The sequence below is a fragment of the Vipera berus genome (genome assembly GCF_964194415.1).
Source record: "Vipera berus genome assembly, chromosome: 3".
NCBI classification, from domain to species: domain Eukaryota; kingdom Metazoa; phylum Chordata; class Lepidosauria; order Squamata; family Viperidae; genus Vipera; species Vipera berus.
This window is the reverse complement of record NC_138204.1, coordinates 88,571,897-88,594,254: the sequence shown is the minus strand read 5'-3', so window position 1 is coordinate 88,594,254 and position 22,358 is coordinate 88,571,897. Positions and strand designations below refer to the sequence as shown.

At 38.6% G+C, this 22,358-nt stretch overlaps 2 protein-coding genes across 2 annotated transcripts in view; one reads left to right on the top strand and one right to left on the bottom strand.

The window, feature by feature from the left end:
• LOC308665200 (very-long-chain enoyl-CoA reductase-like) overlaps positions 1-16,828 on the top strand; it is a 42,986-nt gene extending 26,158 nt beyond the window's left edge. The window contains exons 5-13 of the mRNA XM_081322915.1: positions 324-427; positions 3,690-3,805; positions 3,925-4,030; positions 10,135-10,207; positions 10,282-10,325; positions 13,710-13,767; positions 14,927-15,015; positions 16,536-16,581; positions 16,671-16,828. Of these exons, the coding sequence (XP_081179041.1) occupies positions 324-427; positions 3,690-3,805; positions 3,925-4,030; positions 10,135-10,207; positions 10,282-10,325; positions 13,710-13,767; positions 14,927-15,015; positions 16,536-16,581; positions 16,671-16,798 (764 nt within the window). The 3' untranslated portion in view covers positions 16,799-16,828. The remainder of the gene's footprint in view (positions 1-323; positions 428-3,689; positions 3,806-3,924; positions 4,031-10,134; positions 10,208-10,281; positions 10,326-13,709; positions 13,768-14,926; positions 15,016-16,535; positions 16,582-16,670) is intronic.
• Positions 16,829-20,010: 3,182 nt separating this feature from the next.
• The window catches only part of ABCA4 (ATP binding cassette subfamily A member 4), a gene marked incomplete at its 5' end in the record, with an annotated part of 118,639 nt that continues 116,291 nt past the window's right edge, over positions 20,011-22,358 (bottom strand). The window contains 3 exons of the mRNA XM_081325514.1: positions 20,011-20,240; positions 21,235-21,484; positions 21,632-21,724. Of these exons, the coding sequence (XP_081181640.1) occupies positions 20,118-20,240; positions 21,235-21,484; positions 21,632-21,724 (466 nt within the window). The 3' untranslated portion in view covers positions 20,011-20,117. The remainder of the gene's footprint in view (positions 20,241-21,234; positions 21,485-21,631; positions 21,725-22,358) is intronic.

Sequence of the window (22,358 nt, the reverse complement as noted above, 5' to 3'; positions counted from 1 at the left end):
TAAAATGGGGCAAAACTCACTCAACAAATATCTCACTTATCAACAGAAACTTTGGGCTCAATTGTGGTCGTAAGTCAAGGACTATCTGTATTGACAATGACATGTAGATTCATTTGACATATTTTCCCTTCACATGTCTTCAAATGCTTCGTTTCTTTTCCTTCAAATGTTCTTAAATGGAAAAAAAAGGTTCTGATGCTGGTCAAGAGTCCTTGAGGTAAATAGGAAAGAAAAGCTGTAGAAAACACAAGCGCAGATGAGGAACTGTGTATTTTCACTTCTCTTCTCACAATAAATATTACAACTTCTTCTCATCCTCTCAGAAGGAAAATCTCTGAAGAATGAGGAAATCCTGCAATTGCTCCCTGTTGGCACCACTGCTACTCTCTATTTTAAAGATTTAGGGCCGCAAATTGGATGGACCATGGTGAGACTCTCAGCTTTGATATGTTTTAATTAATTGCTGCTTTGCCTCAGTAATATTTTGCATTATGATGTTATTTAGGTTTTTCTCCAGTGAGAAATGGGAGAGAACACCAGCCTTTTTTTTATTTTCTAAACTCAAGAGTTGCTGGATGCAAAGGGAAAAATATAATAACAAAAAAAACTTGGCAAGCAAGTCCATAGCAACGCAGCACTGGTTGCTTGGCAACCAGACAAAACCCAGCTTGTGTAATGTCTATATTAGGGGATGCAACAAGAAAATAGGGAGAAAATGTAGCCCTCCAAAATTAGGGCGAGAAGGAAACAGTCATTTGATCCAATCATATGGAATAGTGCCAATTTTGGTAGAACAGAATCCATTCTTCCAACTTTTCATCTTTGGCCTGTTTTTTGAGCTTAAGTGCCAGGAGAACCTGGCCAGGTAAAGTGCTTCTTCGCACAAAGATGCAGTGACGTGCCTGTTTTATGAATTGGCTTTTTGCCTGTCATATCTGCTAAAAGAACAAAACCAACATCTGAGAGGGGAAAAGAGATTTTTAAAAGAAAACGCTCAAGTGAGAACAGTAAGGTGAAGCCAGAATTGTGGGCACAGCAATTTGTGGGCACAGCAGGTTGTGTTATAATCCAGACTCCCCCCTCCCTGCGTTTTATTTATTAGATTTTTATCCTGCCTTTATTACTTTATAAGTAACTCAACATACCTAATGCGCTTTCCTCCTCCTATTTGCCCCATATAACAACAGCCCTGTGAGGTGGGTTGAGCTGAGAGAGAGTGATTGGCTCAAAGTCACCTAGCTGGCTTTCATGCCTGAGGCAGAACTAGATCTCACAGTCTCCTGTTTTCTAGACCAGCACTGATACATTGCTGCCCAGTCTTTCCCAGCCTGGCAATTTTCAGACGTGTTACACAGTCCAACATGTTGCCAAGTTGGGGGCTCCTTGCATATAAATAAATATATCGTAAGATAAAATGGGAAATTGATAGTAAAGCAACAGTTCACTGCATATCTGGAATCAGTGTGTTAGTTTTGTAGCCAGTAATGCTGATCCTTGTTTGTTTAGAAGAGAACACAACGGAGCATTATCTTTTATTTTATTATTCACAGATGATATTGCAATAATAACAAAAACTGAGTTAGAAGCACAAACTATCATTTCAAGATTACAAAATAAATTCACAATTAGAAATCTTGGGAAAATAAGCCACTATTTGGGGTTAGATATTGTGAAAACAAATAGGGGTTTTAAGGTGTCGCAAGCCAGTAAGATATCTCAGTTATTAAAGAGATACAATATGGAAATGTGTAAACCAGCAAAAACTCCGATGGCTATGGATTTTAAGGACACTAATGTTGAGAGTCCTGTATTTGATAAGACTATGTACCAATCTTTGATAGGAAGTCTTATGTATCTGAGTAATTGGTCTAGACCTGATATTTCTTACTGTGTAAATCAATTAGCTAGGTACAACAATAATCCAACTGTTAGACACTGGCAATCAGCTAAACGAGTATTAAGGTATTTGAAGCAGACTATTCACTACTCGTTATATCTAGAGCCAAATCGTGAGTTAATCCTTACTGCATATGCAGATGCGAGTTTTGCCTCTGATACAAACACTCGTAAATCTACCTCAGGGTTGGCTATAATGTTGGGTGATTCTTTGATTGGATAGAAGTCCATTAGGCAAAAACACATAAGCTTATCTACAATGGAGGCTGAATTTTCATGTCTATCAGTGTTATGTACAGAACTGCTAGTGTACAAACAATTATTGTTAGATATGGGTTTAAATGTAAATGATCCATTCATTGTGTATGAGGACAATCAAGCTGCAATAAAGATGGCTAATAATGCTGCAGTAAGAACAAGATCTAAACATACTGATCTTCGTTATTTAAATGTCAGACAATGTGTCAAAGATAAATTAATACAGTTAGAGTATTGTCCATCTGATGTAAATATTGCAGACCATTTTACGAAGGTACAAAGTGCTGTGAAACACAATGCTAATTGTGAAAGAATGTGCATAAGATTGTAAGAGTTATATATTATTCTACCCAAAGGGGAGAATGTTAGGCATATGGTGTTAGCCTACAATGTTGGGTTGAAAATATATTAACCATAATGCTATGTCTTTAAGTTGTTAATTGGCCAATGGGTGTGTAAGTGTTCTCATGGCCATAAGAGGAAGCTAGGAACGTAGCTTCTCTCTCTCTCTGAATTCACTGCTTTCTACTATTACTGTTTTTGCTATGCTGTTGGTTTACTACTGTTGTAAACCTGAACTGTGTATTGACCTCTGGACCGGTAAGAAGACTTTGTAGTTTGGATTACTCCTTGGACTGTTGCTATTGTGTATGACTTGGACTGTTTATTTTTGACTGTGCATTTTTGTTTTTACACCACCTCAAAGTAAAATACTTTTTGCTTTTAGAACTCAGTGTATTTCTGTGTGTGATTTTTACTGCTCTCAGTGCCCTTCCTTGTCTGTGCAACTCTTTGGTAGCACAAGGAGACCTCTGCACAATAAATTCCATAACACAGTGCACAAAATACAATTCTGTTGATTTAAACTGGTTTATTTTGAGTTATACTGCTTATAATGACCAACTGGAAGAGGTATTTTAATAACCTATGTTATGCACTTGAGCCAATGCATCGGTCATTAACAGATAAATAGAAGGAATGTTAATATTTCATTTGTTTATCCCACATTTATTTCCCTTCTCCCATAGGAGCTCATTTGAACTGATCAGCAGCCTCATTCTGAATTATGGGTTTAGCCTTCGGTCTTGACACTTGCAGTAGAATCCAGCCATCTAACCAGGCTGTGTTCCTTATTAAGCACTATTGTTTTCAATTGTGCTAAACAAGGCAAAAATCATCTCAGATCGCAAGATGCCACCGCAGGGTTTACACCGTTTCAAAGCTAATATGCAAGCAGCAGCAATTCTTCAACTACGAAGACAGTTGTGTAAAATAGAAAAAAGGAAAGCTCAGGGAAAATAAGCAGAGTACTTACTTTCTAGAGCAATGTTTCTCAGTCTTGGTGATTTTAAGACAGACGGACTTCCGAACTTGACAGAATTTGACAGCCAGCAAGTTAAAACATTGGTTGGCAGTGTTGGATATAGCAAGTGGTCATTCAGTATCCATTCTGATTGGGAGGACTGCATGCAGTGTTGTTGTTGTTGCTATGCAACCAAAGACGGCCTTCTAATAAGTGTCTCTCTCTTTTGCAGGTATTTTTGATAGAATATACGGGCCCATTGTTCATCTATTTTGTGTTTTATCTCCGCATGCCTTTTATCTATGGCCAGGATGACAGATTTACTTCAGGCCGACATCCAGTAGTTAAGTGAGTCTCACTTCTAGACTGGAGAAGTTTATTTTGGGGCATCACAGCTTTATTCCGAATGTCTTGCCCAATTTGTTTTTTTTTAGTTTTCTGAAACGCTTTTATCTTGCTGTTTCTAGCTTGGCATGTATCTGCCATTCTTTCCACTACATCAAAAGGTTGATTGAAACAATATTTGTTCATCGGTTCTCCCATGGGACTATGCCACTGAGGAATATTGTTAAGGTAAATTGTCACAAAATCTACTTGCAGCCCTTGAATGCAACCTAATCTGGCCATTCCCTGTAGGAGCCCAGCCTGTGATACAACTTTGGGCCATAACGATGCTCTGCAAAATGAGGAACTGTTCTCTGTTAGCATGAACATCTGCTACTGAAATCTGCCATTCCAAATTATGGCTGCAAAACATGGGACTGCAATACCTAATCTTTTTTCTTCTAGCCAAGTGGGAAGATGCTCCTTGAGAGTGGCTTTTCTCCTGGATCCTAGGACAGCGATGGCGAACCTTTTAGAGACCAAGTGCCCGAACTGCAACCCAAAACCCACTGGGTGGGCGTGGCTGTGGTGGTCATGGCAGATTGGGTGGGTGTGGCCAAGGTGGGCGTGGTCACCTCAATGTTGCTTGTGGGGAGGGACACCTGTGGGGGGTGGGCAGGGTTGGGGGAGATCCAGGAGGTCTCTGGCAGGTGGGGCAATAGGCAGGAGACTCATCCTGTGGGGTGAAGCGAGGCAGGGCAGGGGTACCATTGCCATGGGGCAAGGCAAGGGCTGGGACGGCTGCTGCCTGACACCGTCTGCCCCCACACACAGAGGCCAGCGAGCGCATGGGGGCTGATAGTGTCTGTCAGCAGCCATAGCCTGCTGGCCCCTCAACCTGGGGCTCCGCAGCCCGCTAGCAGTTCAAAGAAGCATCCTCTGAGCTGGATGGGCGGCCGACAGCTGAGGAGGTGATGCAGTGGGTCGTGCCCGGGAAAAGGAGAGCATGCGAGGCCAGGAGGGATGGGATGGGGAGGGAGAGAAACCAGCCGTGCCGGGATGCATCTGGCCACATGGGACCTTGGCATGTTAGCAGGCGGTTGGTTGAAGACGGACAGTTGCCATCTCCAGGGCATGGTGTGTGTGCCCACAGAAAGGGCTCTGAGTGCCACCTCTGGCATGGTTGCCATAGGTTCGCCACCACTGTTCTAGGACACGCTCTCCTGATTAAGACTATTGAGTCAGTGGGTTTATTAGAATTACAGGGGCTATACTAGACATGATACTTGACATTGGCCTGCAGCTACCTTGACAATAGCAAGGTATATTTTACAGATTTTTTTTAATGTACTCCTACAGTAGACTACAGCTCCATCTGCAAAACTTAAGAGAATTTCTGCTTCATTAAAGTGTTGCAAATTTACAACTATCCTTTTGTAGAAAAAAATTTGGACTTGGGGCTATTTGCAAAATGTAACTTCTTCTGGGACTGAACCATTCCAAATGCTTGTGGGGATTGATTTGAAACCTTTGCCATGTTAAAAATTCTTGAAGGAGGAAATAAAGTACAATAGATTGAAAATGAGGCTAAAATCCTTCTCTCTGGCATTCTGGATGTCTCTGTGTTTGTGTTATTTTAAGGAGCACAATGATAAATCATATGATCTCTCAGTTCTGAGTTACCCTGAGCCAAAATAGGTGGTTTCTGAACTTATAATTTGATCCTTAAATTAAGGGCGCTTCTGGAGGTATTGAATGATTTAAGAACAATGTAGCTAATAAGTAGTTATTTTTTATAATGGTGGAATGTGATTTTTGTATTGTTTTGTTTTTGCATTTTACATTTTATATGTAGAGCATTAATTAGATCTGCATCTCTTATTTGCTTCTGGGATTCAGGAGAGAATACAGAATAGACCTGTAATTATTCTCATAACATCACACTGAGGATTGACTCAAATCTGGCTTTTGTTCCAAAATCTTAAGCCACTCTACCACACTGGTATAAACATTGCATTTTAAAAAAGTATAATAGAGTACCTATGATTATTGTCATCCATGTGGATTTTGGACTTTATGATTTTTTTTTCTATCTTTTGCTGTGGTGGGAGATGCACAGAAAATAATAGCGTAGTGACTGTCTCTCATATATAAAATATATCCAGGTCACATTGTAAATAGTTGCAGATTTTCACTTAGTTTTGTATGTAGAATTCTTGGGATGGGGATACAGTTCCAAATTAAAAATCTGTGACCCTAGCAAAGATGTAATAATTCTTTAGGGCTTTAAGTGCTCTTAGCAGGCAGCTGTTCTCATTAAGATTTTTATTTCATGATCCTGCATCTGAAGAATAAACTATTCAATGGCAGCTGGCCAGTTCTTTCATTACTTCTTTCAATCTCAGCTGAAACAAAGACCACTTACTATAGAAGCTGTTACTATTTGACCTGGATTATGTTCCTGAGATAAAATGTGCTTTGCTTGAATCTAGTCGTTTGCATTAATTAGAGCAGACATGTCAAATACAAGGCCCGGGGGCCGGATCCAGCCCACGAAGTGGTTTCATGTGGCCCGTGAAGCCATCCTGGAAACAGTGAGGGAACGGCCCCCACTGCCTTGGCCCTGGCCCAGAGACCCTCCTTCTGCCAGAGACCCTCAGATCTGTCCCACTCCTGCCCAGGCCCCCATAGGCACCCTTGATGCGAACGATGTAGAGCTGGCCATGCCCACCCAGTAGTCCATATGCACTTTAGCCACACCCACCCAGTAGGCCACACCCACCCAGGCCATACCCATCCGGCCCTGAGGGCAACCGCAATGCTGATGCGGCCCTCAATGAAATTGAGTTTGACACCCCAGAATTAGAGCATTTGCTGCTCTGTTTTGTTCAATGCAGAGACAGTTTTTAACACACGTTTCTCTGCCATTGGAAAACATCAGGATGAATGAGGACAAACGTAGCTATTCTACCAGGATGGCCTTCTTCTTACGTTCAGATTATTGTCTCGGAGCACATGATGCAAGAAAGTGTGCCCTTTTAATTTCTGCCTAATTAACACTGTTAAAGAGATTCTGAACTCTGTGTATGTGTTTATGTGTGGTCTGTAGTTATGCAGTATTTACAGGCGACATTCTTTGCAGGACCACCTTTTCCCAGATCCTTCTATCCTTAGTCCATTAGCTCCAGCAGGAGAGGCTTAGCTGTGGGTCCTGTCAGTCAGGAATGTCAACTTGTGAGACCCAGGCTTGTTTTTTATTGCCCTTTGGAACACCATTTCCCCACAAGGTTAGGTTGGCCCTGATCCTTCAGTCTTTTTGAAAAGCTCTCAAGACATGGGTCTGTTCTTAAACGTGGATTGTTAGAGCCCGTAAAGCAATTGTTATCTGCCTAGATTGGTTTGGCTTCTTGGCTGTTGTCTGCTTTATATTGCATTGTTTGTATTCTTTAAATGTTCTACTCTGCAAAGTCACTATTGCATATACATCAAAGAAAATAAGTAAGGACCTTTATTTTTTCATAAACAACTCAAGGCAGCTAACATATCTAAGCAAGTACTTTAAGGATGCATTCCATTCAGCTCCAATCAACAAGCGAATTGTCTGCTGGCTCAGGATGTGAGGCCTGTAATTGAACTTCTGGATCAGCATTTCTCAACCCTGCTGGCTGGGGTATTCTGGGAGTTGAAGTCCACACATCTTAAAGTTGCCTGGGTTGAGAAACCCTTATCTAGACAACAGTTTGGGGAAGACTGAAACGACAGTAAGAAGACAGATGGAATGATTTAAGATAAGGATGGTTTGAAAGCACTTTCACTACATCTGATGGAAGGAAGTATTTTCTGTCACTTAATAGAGCAGAATCAGGAATTGGTGTCATACAGAGTTAGTGCAGATGAATTTAAAAGTGGGAAAATGGCTGTGTATGGCATTGGTCGGTTAAAAGTGACATGATAAATATGCTAATAATACCTATTTTCATCTTCTGATATGAAGAGGTGAGGAAAATAAACCAGTTTCTTTCTAAAATGTGAAGAGGCGAAAATCTTTCAGATGTAATTATTTTCACAGTAAATTCCACATTTTGATTGGCTGTAGCAATGGCCAAATAGCTTCTTAACAGGGCTTCTATAATGTTAGCAATCAGCAGTGCCAGTGACTGGGGGGAAAGCCAGTGGGGCTCAAAAGGAAGAAAGCAGCTTTACAAAGCAAACCCCTGTGCAGCATCACTGGTGGCTAAAAGGGGCAGTTCTTGCTATCTAACCCTGAAAGCTAAGAGAGAGACTGTGTTTGTGGCGTACAAAGTTAATGCACACTTTGGTTTCCCACTTTTTCATTTTCCAATGACTCCTTCTCTTTCTTTATTCACTGCAGGAGGGAAGATTTCCCACCAATATAACTTTTTTCTAGATTGTTGTACCAGGTTTATTTTCCTTTGAGGTCACCAAGGTTCTCTAGTTGGTTGTATAAAAGGCTACATGTGCTAGATCAGGGGTAGGCAACCTTGGCTCTTTTATGACTCATGGACTCATAGCTGACTCAGGAATTCTGGGAGTTGAAGTCCATGAGTCATAAAAGAGCCAAGGTTGCCTACCCCTGTGCTAGATGAACCATACTATAAGAGACAATCATTTTAGGTTTTAGATTTTTGTTCTGTTGGAAGAAGAGGCAGTGTTATAAAAATGGGATATGAGGTCACTAAGTTGTTTTGGCTTGTGTAGGATTATGTGTTGGCAGCTTCTAATCAGCTGCACTCTAACATAAGATTCATTTCTCCGCACAATTACGATGCTGAGCTTTTAAGCTCTTTACAGTTGGGGTATTGGTATTTAGATTGCCTTATTGGTATTTAAATTATCTGCTCTTCATTTCACTCATGCATTCCACTTTCAAGGCCCAGTCTTGTGGCCCCTGAACTGTTGAACTTAAATTCTTTCCCACCTGCTTCTAAAGTGAAGTTCACGGTCTCAAAATTCTCAAAGAGGTAGATGGAGTAGAGGACCTGCCCTCAGCTACATCTCTAGATACCAAGAAAATTTAGAACAACTCAGAAACTGATTTAAGCTTATCCTGTTTCATAGAAGGATTTTGTTTGTTAACGTAAACTCACAGATCCCTTTATACATTGCTAGTTAAATTGCTATCAAGTCTGTGCTACAAAAGTAAACACTTTCAAACAAGTTTTAGTTTTCATCCACCCATAGATGTCCATAGCTCCTATTGCTGTTTTTTAAACAAAAAGGACAAAATTAGTGTTCCATCATAAGCTCCTCTTCTTTTGGACATTTATGTGATGTCACAACATAAATGTCCAAAAGGGATGGGGCTTACAATGCAGTGTTGTTTTTATCACACTGATCCCTTTGATCTGTATCTTGTCTTAGTGCAGGGGTCTTCAAACTTGGCCCTTTTATGACTTGTGGACTTCAACTCCCAGAATTCCTCAGCCAGGAACACCGGCTGAGGAATTCTGGGAGTTGAAATCCACAAGTCATAAAAGGGCCAAGTTTGAAGACCCCTGTCTTAGTGAAATGTTAACATTAGAAGTTCTTGATGCTTGAATTTAACAGTGCAGCTGTTATGTATAGATAACACTAGGACAGGTTGTTTTTGTCTGAAATAAGATATAAGAAATAGTATTACTTTGCTTGAGAAATTTAAAGTATAATTACGCTGAATAAAATTGCCCTACTTGCCATCATAGAGTTGGGAAGTTTGTGCCTCTAAAATATTCTGTATTAAAAATTTACCAAACTGGGGATCATATTTAGTGAGCTCACTGCCAGAATATTTATAAATATTGTATGTATATTACAGCAAGATCTATATTTTTTTTAAATGCTGCTATGAATGTGAGATAAGTGTTTTTAAACATTTAAATAGCATTTACTGTTTAAAAATATCTTTTGTATCTAGTCATATAAACTAATTTTTGGTAGCATTAATACTGTAAATAGTTAGGAAATAATAAACTGACATTTTTGTAGACTAAAAATCATAGGGAAAACAATTTGTTTCTTTGCACTTCATTTACAGATATTTATTTCTTTGGTTCTGAGGAACAAATAGTGGGAAAGTTCTGTATCATATTTGAATCACTTAACTGGGAAAAAAGTCAAGTTGGGGATACTGTTATAATGGAGGAAACATAATTTCTCTGCATTTTGTTAATATAACTTGAGAATTAATTCTTCTTTGAATATGTAGTACCTGCTCACATTCTGCTTATATACATTAGGATTAGATAAAGAATTTGAACTGAGAACATTGTGCCCACATGTGTGCACACATTGTATATTTTCTGTAAATCTCTAATGTAAAATATTAACAAAAATATAAATGATTTGTTTTACAGAATTGTTTCTATTACTGGGGATTTGCCGCCTGGCTTGCTTTTTATATCAATCACCCTCTTTACACACCACCATGTAAGTAGCAAAAAAAGTAAAAATAATTTGAATGTTTCCTTCAGCCGAAACTTCATAAATATTCTCTTCTGCAGATTATGGACAAAAACAAGTCAACTTTGCTCTGGTCATGTTCCTGGTAAGTATATTGCAAATTAAAAATAATATAGTAAGAAACATTTGTAACGGTTATTGTCACATTGATAAAATACGATCCTGCCATAAAATTGGCATGTATGATGAATCCAAAATCTTGCCAGTAACAGACCAGTAGTGAGCCAGTTTGGTATAGTGATTAAGACACCAGGCTATAATCCTGAGTTCTAGTCCTGCCTTAGGCCCAAAACCAGTTTGGTGACCATGGCCCATTCACTCTCTCTCAGCCCTAGGAAGAAGATAACAAAGCCACTTTCAAATCTTGCCAAGAAAACTGCAATTTTCACCAGCACTCAACAACTCTCTCAGAATCATCCAACAACAAAACAGCAGACCAAGAATTGAAGGCCAAAGATATTCTCATTACTCTGTCTTCTTTTTTCTTCTATTTCATTCTCATTTCAGCTAATGACAGAAAGTATATTTAAGGCAGTTTTAAGGATGCACATTTCCTGTATATTAGGTGTCACGGAGATGAGACACTCTAGCTCTGGCATATCAAACTTCGCGACGTCGCGCAACGTATCACAGCTTTTTCCCCATTGCCAGCAATGGGGTGGGTGCGTTTTCGGCATGACGCATCCGGCCCCCAGGCCGTGAGTTTGACGTGCCTGCTCTAGCTGCTATTGCTTTTTGGTGCTTTCCAACATTTATTTTTTCCCGAAAGGTGGTTAGAGGCATTAGGAGAGAAAATGGAAGTAGTAGTTTATTTATTTTTAGCATGTATATCTATTTATTTGCATTCTCTTCATATTTTTGCATTTTGCAATAGTTAAAGGAACAGTTATTTGAAGTTTGTCTCTGTAAATCACATATGAAATTGAGTGCCATCCTGGAAAATACGTTGCGATCTTCAAATCAATTAAGAGAGTGTGTTGTGAGTCAATGTGTTTGGAATTAGAACTTTGTCTTGATAGAGAGCCAGTAGAGAGAAAAAGGGTGGAAAGAGAGGGGCAAGGTAAAATGTAAAATAGATGGAAATAAAAGAACATTCTTAATAAAACATGTTATTTACCACTATTGCAAACATTCTACTGTGTTTTTAAAGTGAATGCTTTACAAAAGAGGTTACTGTAATGTAGTTACAGAAGTGGGGAAGTTTTTCCATTTGACCAAGGAGCTTGTTGTTTGGTTTTCAGTCACTCACTTTTTCTCAGCCAAACAACATTATTGTGAGAATAAAATTAATGTGTACCACTTTCTGTGTTTCAAAGGAGTCGCCTCCAAACAATTCCTTGTGTATATGACATCTTCAGGGTTTGCCTTCTTGTGTGCCACACAGTTTTCTGCATGATAGGATATACTACTTCTAGTAATTCTCTGGATGTTTATATACTACTAGTAACTTGCTGAACTAATTTACACTAATTGGCATGTAATCTGTATAGTTGGCAGAAACTAGAAACTCAGAACCCAGTATACAGTTTTAGCAAGGCTATTTGATCCCAGTCCTTTGGTTTACAAGAAAATTATCATGGTCAGATAGACCTTTTAGCATGGTATTTATTTAGTTCTATTTTTAACTCAACTCCTATCAAAAGTGATCCTTATTGGCTCTCCTGGCTTTTTCTCCTGCACAGGGCCTATTTTGTGATGTGCATGTTTTTATCATTATCCTCAATTATGTGTTATGTCTTTGATTTTGTTGGGCTATTGTGTACTGTATTTATAATTTTATAAGGCAATAATTTATAATTTATAAGATTACCTTTCTCATATATTGTGAGAAGGGCAGCATTATAAATCTTTTGAATTAAGAAAACAAATATACATTAAAATTGTTAGCATAACAGGCTTAAAGCGAAAAACTGAATAGTTTCTTTCCATATCGTAGTTACACAATACAAAACAGTATAGATTATGGAAGTGTGGCTAGTAACTTGACTATTTGCAAACATTGTTGGCAGTTACCTTGCCCTTTTAGAAAGTTCCAAGGAAGAAACTTTACTTAAAATTAGTTAAATACATATGGTATTCTTATGCGCGTTTTAACAGTTTCCAAATAAGGGCAATAAAGGGTCATCTGGAGGAATATTTTGCTTCAGTGTTAATCAACAATGTATTGTTCTTGATTTTTTAAAGCAATGAAGGATTTCATTTTTATGCAGAAACATAAAAGCTGCGATGTGTTTCTAGAGGAATCGTCTGGGTGCATCCTATAGGAACGCACAATTCCAGTGCCCAATTGTCAGGTGGAGCTGTTGAGATACAGCACCGAGGTTGACAGAGCTAGGAAAATAACTCTTTTCTCAGATTTTTGAATAGCTATCTGAGCTGAATCCCCAGAGCCCTGAATAATTTACATGTTCTAAGATGAATCTGCCTTTACATAGATAAATCAAATCTGAACTTTTTGTCTTGGCAGTTTTGGGAATGACCTAGTAGAAGGGCTGTCACCTAATAATTGTAATAATTTGTTTGTAATAATTTGTAACAACTGAAGCTTTACAGGTAGTCCTCAACTTATGACCATTCAAAGTTACAGCAGTGTTGGAAAAAAATGACTTAGGATTGATCCTTGCCCTTAAAATTGCTGCAGTGTCCTCTGTGGTCACATATTCAAAATTCAGGAGCCTGGCAATTGGCATTTATTTATGACAACTGCGACGTCCCAACCTCCGGTGATAGTTTTAACCTTCTGATCAGCAAAGTCAATGAGGACAGCTGTATTTAGTTAATGATCATGTGATTCACTGAATGACCACAGCAAAATGGGTGTAAAATCAGGCATAACTCAATTTGTGACCACGTGGTTTGGTGATAGAGGTTCCAGCCCCAATTGTGTTGTTAAGTCAAGGACTAGCTGTATTTGAAGATTTGCCAAAAAAGCTGTAACCATGCAGTCCGCAGGTACAGTGATGTTGTAAACAGAAATTAGATTTTGCTTTCAAAACAGGACAAAACAGATGAGATTTTAAGGCAGGGCTCTTCAAACTTGGCCCTTTTATGACTTGTGGACTTCAACTCCCAGAATTCTTCAGCCAGCATGCCTGTTTTAAGGAATTCTTCCCTAATTGGTTTCTTCCAGATGTTTTGGGACTCTCTGTGAATTCACACTCAGTAGGGGAGCCCAATCTATCTGAAGTGCACCAAATGGGTCTGTACAGTGCTTTTTTTGTATAAGAAAAAGGTGCCGGAACTCACACATGTCATACAACCCACCTTGCCTACCCTACAAGGTTCCATCCAAAAAAGGTGCTGGAACTCCGTTCTGAGCGTTCTATGAGAAAAAAAGCCCTGGGTCTGTATGAGAACTAGGTCTGTTAAATTAGGAAAAAAGTATGCTCGGAACACTCTTCTCTATTTGAACTGCCTTGTCTTTCATTGTTTCTATTTTCACCCACTTTCTCATTCTCTCTCATTGCAGACCTGTGAAGCTGGAAACTTTTCTATCCATGTTACACTTAGTAATCTGAGAAGAGATGGAAAAAGCTGAGTGTTTTGCTTCTATTTCAATACTGCTGCGGTTACTATTGACTTAACATTTGTATATGAATAAATGTATAGGTGAATAGGGGGAGCCTCAGAAAGGGCCTCGTCAATGAATCTGGCTGATCTCAACAGCCTGCTATACAAGATAAATATGGCCTGTGAAAAAATGTTATAGTGTAGAACATTTCTGCTTTGCTTTTTAGTGTCCTCCAGGGTTTTGTGATCTGTATCTCTCTATCCCCATCCCCATTTTCCCCCAAGATTCAACATCCTTTGTCCAATGAGCATGCTACTTGTTATAAGCTCTTTTTTTTTCAAGGTCATCTTCTGTCCCAGTTATAGGGGAAGAAGGCTGTCTCCCTCTTTCTTTCTGATTGAGCTATCTTTGATCAATGTACTATCATTACAGGTAGTCCTCGGCTTACAACAGTTCATTTAGTGACCGTTCAAAGTTACAGCAACACCGAAAAAAGTGACTTGCGACCATTTTTCCCATGTACGACCGTTGCAGCATCTCCATGGTCATGTGATCAGAAATTAGATGCTTGGCAATTGGTTCATATTTATGACTGTTGTAGCATCCTAGGGTCACGTCATCAACTGTTGCGACCTTCTGACAAGCAAAGTCAATGGGCAAGACAGATTCACTTAACAGCCAGGTTACTAACTTAACTGCAGCGATTCACTTAACAACTCTGGCAAGAAAAGTCGTAAAATGGGGCAAAACTCACTTAACAAATGTCTCACTCAGCAACATAAATTTGGGGCTCAGTCATGGTCATAAGTTGAGGACTACCTGTATTGTTGGCAACTATGAGATTCTCAGCTCTTAGAAACAGGCATTTCTTTGAAACTGCTTCCCCTTCTTTAGCTGTTTATCTACAAAGGTTGGCAGTGGTGGGACTGCTAATAGATGCATTAATTTTACATTAATACTGTAAAATGCTTTGAGTATTGAAGTATCTCTGGTAGGGTACCACAGTGAAAAAAAGCAGGTGAACTATAAAATGATATGAGAATAATAATTACATCCACACTATTAATGTTACTTTCCAAGCTTTGTGCTAAAAGAAATATTGGATGTATTAAAAAAAAAACCCTACACAAAGCAGAGCAGATAGTTTTAAATTTTTTGGATCTTTCAATTGATAGGATCCAAGACCTGTAAGATTCCTTATCCAACGAAGAATCCTTTCACGTGGCTATTTTATTTTGTGTCATGCCCTAATTATACCTATGAGGTAAGCATTTTTAATCATCAGACAATATTGCAATAATTTGGTTGTAATATATATCATTATATATATATAATGATAGAAAACTACTAAAAATGCTGATCTCCGAGACTTAAAAATATATACCCGGGACTCACATTTAAAAAATAATTTTAGATATATGCTTAACCTTGCCATAAGCAAGGTTAAAAAGCTTGAATTGCACCCTAAAATATATCCTCTATATATGATAAACCACAGAAATCTGTACTCTGCAGAACAGGCTCAGAATTCAACTTGAGAAGGGAAACTAAGGGAAAAAATGAATGCAAAAACATAACCGGCATAAGCAATAGATGAAATTACTGCAAAGTATTTCTTGCAGATGAGGGATTACCTCAGATTTGCTGCAGTTTCAAGGATGCTGGAAAAAAAATGAATGTTTTTTTTAAAGAACTGCAAATGGAAAGAACAACTATAAATTAGTAATAAATTAAAAATGTATGTAAGTGGGAAGATTTGTGGAAAACAGATCATGCAGAAGCAGTTTAGACAGGTAGTTTTCTAATTTAGTTTACGTGGGCCATTTGAATATTGAAATACATCAAGCTATTTTAGTTTCATACTCTTTTTTATATAAAACTGAAGGGGAGGGGGTAAATTTGGACATACTAGGTAGGATATCTCTAGGTGATTTTGCAAGGCTTTCCCATTCCTAGTACTATAATATAACAAAAGTAACCAGAAATTCTCCACTTTGCTATAGATTATTTATCTAAAAATAATATTGAGCATAATGATCAGAAGTGAATTTTTATGTTGAATATATGGGGAGAAGAGTGGGAATAACTAATTTTTTAAACAAATCATCAAAATTATTTTATTTATTTTATTTATTTATTTTAATTCCATTTATATTCCGCCCTTCTCCGAAGACTCAGGGCGGCTTACAAGCTTAGCAGTTTTAAATTTGCTTCCAGGAAGGAGAATCCTAGCAATATGACTAAAAGCATTCTGTAGTTATTCTGTTTCTGTTCCTTAATAAACATGGGAAATTGAGGTAAAAAAAGAGTATTACAGGCAGGTAGTTGATATATAGTATTAACATTAGACCCACCCCATGAAATTATATGATTGCGAGGCATGCCAGTTGTGACAATAAAAATCTCAAAGCATTCTTTATGTCTTCTTACCATCATCTTCAATTAGTAGATATCAGTGCTTTTTTTTTAAAGGCCCTACACATCAGTTCTCTACCTAGTAATATTTAAGAACGGTATACCTTCTTTACTTTATCTTAATTATGTTAGGCAGGAAATGTTTTCACACTCTTATTTGGAGGATCTTAAACCAGAACTTCATATGTGTAGCAACGCATTTCCAAAATATTGGCTGTGTCTTTAATTATTTGCATGCTTATGTTTTATTGCTTTTGTTTTACAAACTGATACTAAAATAGTTGTTTGATTATTTTAATATAAAGGGACTAGTTGCATTTAGCAATTTTAATCATGTGAAATAGTTCTAAATTTTCTTGGCCATTACAGCTGGGAACATGGATTGGTTTTACTATCATGACTCAGTGCGTTCCAGGTGAATAGCATTCTTGGTTTTAAAATTTTGAGGTATTACTCTCCATAGAATATTTTGTAATGTTAACCACCTTTCTCTCTCTCTTCCAGTGGGATTGTTCACCTTGCTGTGTTTCATTCAGATGACAGTCTGGGCAAAGGACAAACACTGCACTTATATACGAGAGTTTAAGGACTACCCTAGTTTTAGAATGTCCATCATTCCTTTCTTATTATAAGAACAATGTTTTTCCCCTTCTGAATTATGAACAGCAAAACGGATGGGCATCCAAGAAGACCGTTGGCAATGCAGCCAAGATGTGAGGATAATTTAGGTTGATTGTTTCAGATGCATGTTACTACTGTGCTACAGTGAGAGGGTCAAAAGTCACACTTCCTTTTCTGATATGCAGGTTTTAGCATTGACTCCTCTTTTCTTTTCTTTTTTTTTCATCTTATTGCCTTAAGGGTCATGAAAAGCATTCACATTTTATTGCAGTTTGTTCAGCCAGGGTAACAGATAGTAGGTGCTTTTGGAGCTTCTCTGGGTTAGGCTCCAAGAAAACAAAACCATGAGCATCCATACTGCATCCAAAAGAGAAAAAAAGGTTGCATCTACCGTAGTATAAGATGCTTGCTATAGCAAGCAGTATAGGTCATTTATGGGAAATCTCTAGCCTACAGGCCTAATCTGGTTTATGAGGCCAGCATGTTACAGCCTGGGCGCTTTGGCCTTAATCTAACCTGCACTGAAACCTGTCTGATTCCCCCAAGGACCCCCCTCATCACTGCCCTGCTGATTGGAAGCACATCCAGTGCATGGCTTTCCCAGGGAATTCTCACTATAGACAGATCGTCTAAGAGTTGCCTTTTGCTTCCCCTCAAAATGGAGGACCTACAGCAACTCCAGTCAGCTTCTCCCGGTACTGCATTTCTTTTGACTGGGAAATGTGCACACTTGACATAGCCATCTGTTCCTAACCACAATGGCACCAAAGTGACTTATCAAAATAAGCATTGTGATCTCACAATAAAAGCTCCACATCTCCATGCTTGCATAGTAACATCCCACAAAGTACATAGAGAAAGAATTTACATTGCAAGGGATATTTCTTCACAGTTGTCCTGTCCTTTATAGATACCAATGTATACTGGACAATTACAAGAGCAACGTGGAGAAAACGCACAGTGGAAAGTGTTCCATGGATTTACAACTCCCCTTAGTCCTGGATGGAGAGCAGTATGCTTCCCCAATCTTGCTCTATATAGAAAAAGAGCAATGTTTTCTCTATTTTAAAGTCCACATCCTGAAAATATAACATCCCAAAACTGGTGTAGAAGATGTTACACAGAACTAGAGTAGGAACACAACGAAAGGAAGCCATCAATATGCTAAGAATAATCATCTGATGCAGCCATCTTGTGAACCTACCAATCAGCCACTCAGAATTGCTTATGACTGAGGTACAATTAAGCCTAGTAAAACAAAAACATAAAAGTCTCTGGAGATTGCATATCTAAATATCCCCAATAAAAGTAGAACTTGTGTGGACGGCAATTGGGACTGGGATTGCTGTCACTGAACAATGCAGTCATAAAGTATGACACACAGGATCTCATTGCTAAGCAATCCAGGCAATCCCTGTTGCCATCATGACTCCAATAACCGGGTAATTAAGTAGTTGTTTGAAATAAGGAGCTTGTGGTATCATGGGCTGGCACAGCCTGTCTACAAGTTGGGGGAAGTGGGTGACAACGCAGCTCAAATGCAGAGGCTGAGGTAAAGAGAGTATGACATGCCGGGGAGGATTTACCTGAGTGAATGCAACCTTCCCCTTTGTCTTTGCATGTGGGAAGATAGCAGGGAAAGGTCGCCAATGGCAATCACGTCACCACAGGATGCTGCAACTGTCATAAATTGCAAGGTGCTTGCCAAGTGCTCAGATCATAATCATATGACCGTATGTGGACACTGCAATAGCTGCAACTTTGATGACCAATCATAAGCACATGTCTAATGCTGTCCTAGTTTGGTTGCTGGACAAATAGTCTTGGCAAGCAAAGCTACCAATAAAAAAAATGGCTAAATGTACATGGGAAATGGATTTTTATCCAATCTTTAGCACATTCTATCTTCATGAAGCCCTATTAGATAGGGGATGCATTCCCTACATTTAACTTCACCACATCCTGCAACTTGGTGCTTCCACGAATGCTATAGCATCTTATACTGCCTGCGTTTCTCATGCTTAGAAATGCTTTCTATGCACACTTATTTGAATGTAGGTCTTATTGGTGTGACTTACTTTTAAGTAAACATGCATAGCAGCAGGTTACTATAGACTGCAGTCCTCCAGTCTTATGCCTGGACGCAAGGAAATATTAAACAATCCTGTATCATATTTTTAGCTAAAATGACCAATGTATTTTAAAAAAGTGTGCAAAGTGTATCAAGAAATCAGTACAATGTTGTCTTAAATTTTTAAGAAGACTAGCAACAAAAGCACCTGGGATGTTTCCAGTTTATTTCTCTAGATATAATGTACATTTTTCAGCTATTTGTAAAGAGATAATATGTAGTAAACTAAAACTTATATTTTAAACTTGGATGAAATTACTGTGCCAATAGAACACCCACTGCAGTGAGTGGCCAAATTTCAGTATTTTATTTATCAACCAGAAAAGCAATATGCTCAATCATGTCAATGATAAGGAAAATTTTTTAAAAAATACCCCACCCTCACACAGAGAAAGTCCTTGTACAGCAGTCAGTACCCTTGGGAAGATAGTTTGGAGTAGCCCTTGACTTAAGAGTGGTCACTTGTACATCGTTCAAAGTTGCAACGAACACCCCCCCCCCGCCCAAAACTACTTACTACTTTTATGCTTATAACTTGAGGACTACCTGTAATTATCTTTCTACTAAATATTCAAGTGATCTGTAAAACTTGTTAAATAGATATGAGGTTATGGATGCGTTGTTAGCCCAATTTAGGTCAAGAAACCTTGCGCTGCAGTGTTCCCAGCAGTGGCTGTCCTGTTTCTGAAGATCTTCTGAAGGGTAGCAAAAGTCTTACTCCTCTTTTATATAAGAGCCCCTTCAAGGCTGTGAATATGTTCTTTTTATTTTTATTTTATTTTTTAAAAAAATTGTTCTAGCTGCCCACTCCAGTAGACACTTGAGTGGTTGTAACCGTTGCTTTGGAATATATATCACCACAGGAGTAGCTGCTGTTTGAAAGATTTGAACTGTTCAAAGTGGGTCTTGCATAATGTTTGTGCTAAATAGAAATTGTCAGAATACCATAAACCAAGATAGTAAAAGATAGTAAAAGTAAAAGTTTTCCATTCGTCCATAACATTTGGTCAGTATGTAGCAGGCAGTGTGGGCTATTCTCACCTATAAGCAATACATCTGTCAGATTAGAATACACTGCCTCCATTCTGGTTCTTACTAAGAATCTGTAATGTTATTCCACTTCCTTTAAAGTTTGGAAGATTGCTGTCTAGGTCTGGTCCTCGGCAACTGGAAATTTTGGCGTGGTTGCCACACAGCTTTTATTTGCTTACATGTCGATAGACAACAGGAGTCACTTTCATCTCTCTATTAGCTCCAGCTGCACGAGGGTGTAGAGGAATCTCCTCATCCTCCATCTGCTGTTTAGCAAAATTTACAAAAACCTGTGGGAGAAAAGCAGAGAAATGTACAGCAAGAACTACCCTAGGAAACTTAAGTTCTGATAGAAATTGGGATGACAAAAAATAAAATAAAATGACAAAACATGTCATGATACCACAACAAACCCTGGGCTTTTGTATTTGCATCCTGATATCTGACACAATTACATTAATCATGGGGCTTGTGTTGTGATGTCATGTCATTTACTCCTCTACAGACCTTTAGGGGAGGAGATAAATCCAGAAGCTCCAGAAAGTTAAGAAGATTTTGGTGAAAAAAACCCTGTATTTAACAATTTCATTCACTGGCTGATCTGACCAAAGTAGTATTTATTTATTTATTTATTTATTTATTTATTTTATTTTATTTTATTTTATTTTATTTTATTTTATTTTATTTTATTTTATTTTATTTTATTTTATTTTATTTTATTTTATTACATTTATATACTGCCCTTTCCCGAAGGACTCAGGGCGGTTTACAGGGTAATTAAAAACCGAGATACAAAAACCAGGGCCTTCCGAAAGAGTGTTAGAGTGAGGGCCAGTCTAATTTCTGGAGGGATGACGTTCCGGAGGGAGGGAGCCACCACGGAGAAGGCTCTTCTTATGGCTACCACCAGATGTACCTTCTTAGGGGAGTGTATCCCGTCCCTTTATAAGTCCGCATTAAATCCATATAAAGGTAGTATAAGCAGCAAATGGATCGCTATTCTACAGAGACAGAAAAATCCGAAACCAAACCGAAGCATGAATATCGTGAAATGCCTTTGCAACTACAAAAAATGTTAGAAAGATAAGTGCTGCTGAAATGCCTATAAAAAGTAGTCCCACTGGACGAGACTCAGCTGCACTTGCAGATAAATGAACTTCTGCCCCAAAGTGGGAAACTGAATTACCCCAGTTTCTAATATACAGTACTGAAATAGTTTCCGTAGTTGGGCTGTTCACGTTCACTTGAGTGGAAGATTCCCATTTTCAGAATATTTTAATTTACCTGATCTAGGGTAGTTTGTGAGATAGAGTATTCTTCAAGATTTAGGTTCTCTTTGTTGGAGAGAATCAATCTAAAGATCTTGGCCAGTGAGTAGGTACATATTTGGTACTGCAGCATGTTATAGTGCTTTTCTCTCTGTATCCCTCTGGGAAAGTTCTGGCACATGAATTGTTCTGCTTGGCTGAGATCTGGAAGTAATCCAAGTTTAGGTGCCTTGATTTTCATCGTAACAATGTAGCCATCTCCATATCTGTAAGGTAGCCATGATTTATTAAGCTATATGTTTGTGCAGTAATATTCACATTTATTCTATGAGACATTCCATAAAGAGAATTATTAAATTTCATACTTTCATAAATCCTTCACCATGAACATGAGATACTGATCTTCAACTTACTTGTATTTGAGATCCTGGATGGTGCCCAGACATTTGAAGGTGCCTTTAGCCATGATAGCTATGCGTGTACAGAGCGCCTCGCATTCTTCCATGCTTATAAAATGAGAAACACATTGCACTTTACATTTAACATACAAAACAAGAATCTAATTTCAACAAATGGATCTCCTTTGGTGACCTGGTGTGGTTTTATTTACATTAATGGGGGGGGGAACTTAAGAAGACAGGAAGTGGGGGGACTAAATCCTTTCCTAACAATAATCAGCTCCATTCCCACATCAGACTTTCAAGGGAGAGCAAGTTGCAAACCCAGGAACAGCTTGCCTTATCTTAACTCTGCTCTCAGAGCTAAGCTTTGCTATAAAAGAAGAAACTTGGTGAGCTGGGCTACATTAAACTGCAATTCTCTTGGAATTTCATTGTAGGGGACGTTTCCATTTTCTCATTGTTTTTTCTACCTATTCTATTTTCTCAAAAATAATTGATAAAGGATTGGAATGCTGTCAGTCATCAGTCTTAAAAAGAGCCTTGGTGGAGCAGTGGGCTGATGCCTCCTTAAGTAACACCAGCTGCCTGCAATTAGTGCAGGTTCGCATCCCACCAGGCTCAAGGTTGACTCAGCCTTCCATCCTTCCGAGGTAGGTAAAATGAGGACCCAGATTGTTGGGGGCAATTAAGCTGACTTTGTAATAATGCCGCTTGGTGTGTGTGTGAAAGCCCTAACAAG